General features: G+C 39.4%; 1 protein-coding gene across 3 annotated transcripts in view; it reads left to right on the forward strand.

Moving 5' to 3' along the window:
* The window catches only part of LOC116399008 (zinc finger matrin-type protein 4-like), a 98284-nt gene extending 93105 nt beyond the window's left edge, over window positions 1-5179 (forward strand). For all 3 annotated transcript variants that reach the window (XM_031875823.1, XM_031875824.1, XM_031875822.1), the window contains one exon: window positions 4657-5179. In XM_031875823.1, the coding sequence (XP_031731683.1) occupies window positions 4657-4901 (245 nt within the window). In that variant the 3' untranslated portion in view covers window positions 4902-5179. The remainder of the gene's footprint in view (window positions 1-4656) is intronic.
* The last annotated feature ends 821 nt before the right edge of the window (window positions 5180-6000 follow it).

Below are 6000 nucleotides of genomic sequence, written 5' to 3' on the forward strand. Positions count from 1 at the left end.
AATGGGAGGAAAGGGTTTCCTTTTGCTTTATGTGCCTGCCGGGTTATCTATGAGAGCCATCGAGCAAAAACATGATCTGATATGAACAAGACTCTGTCACCTTGAACGTAAACACATAAAACCGGTGGGCCGGGAGACAAATGGCCGGGACTCTCGGTCGTAAAGAATATTAAATCAGTGTGATTACAGTTCGCTGGAGGAGGATGCTGTACGCTGATGATGATAAATGAGCTTTGCCAAGGTCTTGTAATCATGCACCTTTAATTCCTGAGTATTATTTGCCAGTTTTCTCTTGCTCGCTTCGCTTTTTTTTTCTTCACTCTCAAATTTTGCCAACACGAGAGATTTGACTAAAAACATCCTCAAACCATCTAGATTATTTATCATTTACATGTATCTTAAAGATGCAGCTAGATACAACTAAACAGTGAGCTGACACTAACAAGTTAAACTAAACATTGATTACTTAGTGAACACAGAAAAGAAGCTACAAGCATGAGTACTGAGGCCATCATAGCTTGGCCAGCCATAAAACTCACCTTGTCCTGCTGTTATGACAGACATATCTGAGCTCACTGTGCTCTCTTGATGGGATGTTTGTCCTGTGAATGTGTAGGGCTCATAGGAAATAGTGTTTGTTAAAGATAGCTATCATATACAGCTTCAATAAATGTTTTGAGGCCTAAGAAACATAAATTAGCAGCATTTAAAATAAGAATTGGAATTTGAGTTCTATCTTGTTTCTGAAGAATGACACACTGTACACATGACATATATTGCACTTCTGTCCATCCTGAGAGAGGGATCCCTCCTCTGTTGCTCTCCCTGAGGCCTCTTCCTCTTTCCTCCCTGTTAAAGGGGTTTTTGGGGGAGTTCTTCCTGTTCCGATGTGAGGGTCCTGGGACAGAGGATGTCGTATGTGGACAGATTGTAAAGCCCTCTGAGGCAAATTTGTGATTTTGGACCAAAAAGGGGTGTTTAATTGTGAAGATTATCTTTGTCAACAAAACATGTTAGTACCATAAACTTGTGTTTGCTAAACTTGTGTTTGCTTATTTTCCGCATTTATCTCAAATCCAAATGGGAAAATCCCATTGGCTTTTTGTTTAGGGAACCAGTGAGATGCTAACTTCCGGGGTAGCCTAGAACAATACGCCATCCCTGCATACTCTATAAAGAAAGATACAAGATGGAGAGTCTGTTAATGAGTGTCTTAGAGGAATTACATGGTCTTCTCTCTGATCAAAATGATACCAATGCAGACAGTGATGTAGATTGGTGTGCACTTCAGCCAGACTGTTCGTCATGCGAAGCTAAAATGACTGCACCAAGTCACAGATGAAACATCAAATTTAATATGACCAAAAGGTTTGGTTGCTAACTGACCGTATACAACATTAACATTATAGATTCATTTAGAGATCTGAGTTACTTTAACTTGGAGTAAATAAAAAAATCTTAGTTTGATTTACAGTTAGTTAAATGAATTCAAAATTTTATATATTTTTGTTTCCTTGAAATTTTGACTTTTCCCAACTTTTTGTTATATACACTGCTTAGGAAAGGTTCTGTTCCAAGGCAGCATCTTTAGTTATTTGTGTAGTTTTGTGAGTTTTTCTTACTTCTGGAACCGAACCTGGAAGTTTTGGTTTCACTTTGGCGATCTATACAAACGATGATCTGTCTGGTTCTGCTGCATTGATATTTCAAGTTTTTTTAATGTTGACTCCCATAATGTTATAGTAGTGCACTGCATCTGAGATCACCCACCTGATCTCAATGTCATTCATTATTTCATTATTTGTCAAAGCTGTTGTGAAGTTCATTCTTATTGTTGCATAGTTTCATGTAAAGACAGTTTGGGCTAACTCAAGTGATCTTTACCTTGGCCACGGTAAAGCCTGACATCCTTGCTTGACTGTGATTGGACTGTGTATATACGCTGTTGTTTGAGCAAAAATGGCTTTTTGTCTCTTTTATATCCATGTCATGTCGATGTGTCCTTGGGCAAGACACTTAACTCCAAATTGCTCCAGTAGACTGTGCCTGCGTTGTGTGAATGGATATGAATGGTTAGATAGCCCTGATAGAAAGGTGGCACTTTGCAGCCTGTCATCAGTGTATGAATGGGTGTGAATGGGTGCGTGACATGTAAACACTAAAGTGCTTTGAGTGGTCGGAAGACTAGAAAGGCAAGTACAGTCCATTTACCATTGCCATTTACCAAATGACACAGATCTTATTACCGGTGTCAAGGATGTCTCATTTAAATAATAGCTTTGCAAGGTTAGTACAGTAAACTCAGGTCATTTCAGAGAATGCTGTGTATATCTGAACAAGTCCACAAGGACTGAGTGAGGTGATGTAGTTGTTGTTCTGATGCTGATAGCATCTTCTCATGTGATGCTGAAGCAATCGTTCACAGAGCTGTTCGCTAAGATGCCAGTGTTGTCACGACGTGCAATGAGTTAAATGTTTCATCATCTAAATGGGTAGATTGGGAGTTTTTTAGCCGTAGCTTAGCATTAGCTTAGCGTCTCATTTCTTTCATTTAAATATCTGGCATTTCTACAAAGCTAGGTTAGCTGCTTTCCCTCTGCTCTCAGTCCTCATGCTAATCTCCTGCAGGCACTAGCTCCTAGTCAGCTCGATACTATTGTATTGCTTTAAGTGGTCGTCTGTGAATTGAAATCAATGCTGAAGTTCAAGTGGCAAAAAAATAGACATCCTTACTTTGGAGCAGTCATTTTAAAGTGTCGTCAAATGAATATGTGAGTGGAACAACTGCATCATCTGTCTATTGTCTTGTTGTATTATTATCTCTGTCAAGTGAGCATAATAGTGATCATGACAGGTTTTATATTTACTTTCAATTCAATTCACAACAAGAATAAGCCACGCCTCTTTTATCCATCACATGTGTTGATAAGACTTCTGTATAGGATACGCTCATACGCATCCTCACTCATAGCTCCTCTGGCAGGACTCCTCTCTCCTCGAGATCATCCAGGTCACAGGAAGGAGGACTAAGGAGACGAGGAGACAAGGAGGCACCAAATAGAGAAATGTGAAGAGCAGCAACAACGGCACTTCTAATAATGATAATAGTAAAAAGCAGCACGCAGAAAGTACACTATGAAATTAACATGTTGCTGGGAAAAGAGTGTTGTCTCCATTTTGTTCGTCGTCATCTCCAGAATCAGTAAATATTTCACCTGCTTTGAGTTTAAGAGCTGTGCTGATAGGTCTCCTGTGCCGGGAGTGTCTAAACAGCCCTGATGGAGAGTTACACCTTGTCGTCCATATACAGCATGTCAAGCTACCAACTATAGTTTTCTAGTTTTTGCAAAAGAGCAGGTGGGGCTCCTTCAATCTGAAGCTTGGTGGGTAGGCTGGCTGTGTGATGGCTAGTTTGAGTCCTTTAGTTGCACCCCAAGCCACTTTTCTTTGAGCAAGGCATTAAATCCAAAAACAGCTCATGGGCTTCTGTTCTGCAGCTGACCTCTGACCTCCTTGCGATGGGGACTACAGGGAATAAATTAAATCTGACAGTTGACATTGGCCTAATATTTGGAGTGGTCACCCTATAAGTCACAGATTCAAATCCTACATAACAGCCGGTAGCCGTGGATGAGAGCATCAGCCAAGTGCTGAATGTAGAAACACAACACAATCTCAAACTGTGCTCCGCCTGTGGTTCAGCTCTGCATCACTTCAGGCTGAACTCACAGAAAGTAAAATGCTGACAGTTGAGGTTCTGTTCTTTCTCTCTTTTCACTCGAGTTGCCACTTCGGAATGGTCTGCTCACTACAAATGTCCACTTTCAAAAAGGCAGCTTGTATTCTTACATGCCATTAGTAGTCTGCATTCTTGGTAAAAAAGAAAGAAAGAAAACCCTAACACACAACACAAGAAACATGTTTTAAAGTAGTAAACTGTAAAAGTACTTTATTCTTCAGCAGTTTTTCCTGCATAGAGAGTTTAGATGTTGCCCCCTTCACTGTCATATACACACTGTATATCCATTGTAAATGTTTTCTTATATGTATAATATAAATTCAGAGTGAAATATATGGAATGCCATTTTATTCAATATTAAACACATAGATATAAATATGGTTATGAAATGAGGCAATAAATATATAAATAAATGTAAATATTATATATAATATAGTTCAATAATTCAATAGGTTTTCATTTCATGAAGGTAGTTTTCCAAAAGACTTTTACAATTTATTTCCTGATGACACATTTATTTGAATTGCTGTTTTTATTTGCATCTGTTGTATTCAAGTCAATGCGTGTTTATCTCACATATTCAGACCAACAAGACAAGAATCAGATCGCGTGAGATAGCCACACCCCATCCATTTAAATATTTTATATATATATACATATATACGGATTTATATTTACCTATATTTGTAGATTTATTGTTTATTTATTTACTTTCTTATTTACTTATTTATCTATATATTTGATATTGAATAAAATGGTACTCCATGGAAGTTACTCTCATACGGTGCAAGGTGCATACATTAGCAAGATGATACGGTAGATGATAAGCACTTGTCAATAAATGTAACAAGTCACAAGTAACCAGTGAAAGCCCTGCACAACCTCAATCCTATGCTTTCCTTTTGTTTTTCCTTCAGAGGCGTCCCCCAGTCCTGTAAAGAGCTCCCCAGAAACGTCTCCCATGACCTCCCCGCGACAGCACCGCGACTCAGACCGCTACTGCCAGCTATGCAATGCCTGGTTCAACAACCCAGGCATGGCTCAGCAACATTATGATGGCAAAAAGCACAAGAAAAATGCTGCTCGAGCGGACCTGCTGGAGCAGTTGGGGAAGACCCTGGACATGGGAGAGATGAAAGGTAGGCAGCACTGCATATTCTGACACAGCACATATTCAACACAATCAATCAATACATATAAATACATATCACAGTACGGATGTTTTTTGGCAACTCAAACATGGGACTATCATCTACCGTTGGCATGAATGTTAAAGTTTCATTTCTACCAACCTAAACTTGAATAATTACCTGTTACACAAGAATACAAAATAGACGTGGGCGACCGTGGCTAAGTGGAGAGCAGGGCCGTCCTTCAATCAGAGGATCGGCGGTCCGATTCCAGACTCTGGCTCCGCTTGTTGCATGTCAATGTGTCCTTGAGCAAGACACTTAACCCCAAAATTGCTCCCGTAGCTGTGCCTATGGTGTGATAGAATCTGAATTGTAAGTCTGCTAAATGACTGTAATGTAGAGAATCAGAAGATTGACTATTCACTTTGAACAGTCAATTAAATACAAAATAATTTAACGCAGCTGCACTTGGTCTGCTGAACCTGATGAAGATCAAGAAATGAAAACATTGGTACTGTGCATGATTTAAAATAATTATTGGGAACCACTCACTATTTTATGTTTTGGGTTTTATTACCTATAATTTACTGGTACAGGTTCATTCATATGAGTTTGGCATTTCTAAAACACTTTTTACAGCTGTGGATGTTTTAGATGAGAGCTTTGACACTGAACCAAAACAGTGAATTTGTTTTGCTGAAAGGCATTAAAGCGCTCTGTAGAGCTGAGGGGAGTTCATCATGATTCTCTGTGGTTCTTCACGACAAGACTTCTTTCCCATTGGACATACATTGCTCATTTGACATATTGTTGAAATAAAAAAAATATTAGTGCAGCTTTTAGGATCAAACACTGATGTTCATTGTATGACTGCAACCTCGCCCACCTCGGGTGGTATCAGCTGATTGGCCGTTATCAGCCTTATAGATATGGGTTAGAAGGCGCCTGCTTCACCTATTAGTCAGTTCAGAAGGCTGTTGTTATCTAATCAGATGGTAGATTACTAACATGAATAGGGGAAGAAGACCTCAGCCTTTAGTGGCTGCAGTAGTTATAAGTGGAGTGAAGGAAGAACAAAGAGAGACAGTGAGGGTGGATGTATCGGTAAAACAAACACAGGACTTTCAC

This window comes from Anarrhichthys ocellatus, unplaced genomic scaffold (assembly GCF_004355925.1).
Source record: "Anarrhichthys ocellatus isolate YVR2014 unplaced genomic scaffold, GSC_Weel_1.0 scaffold97, whole genome shotgun sequence".
Taxonomy (NCBI): domain Eukaryota; kingdom Metazoa; phylum Chordata; class Actinopteri; order Perciformes; family Anarhichadidae; genus Anarrhichthys; species Anarrhichthys ocellatus.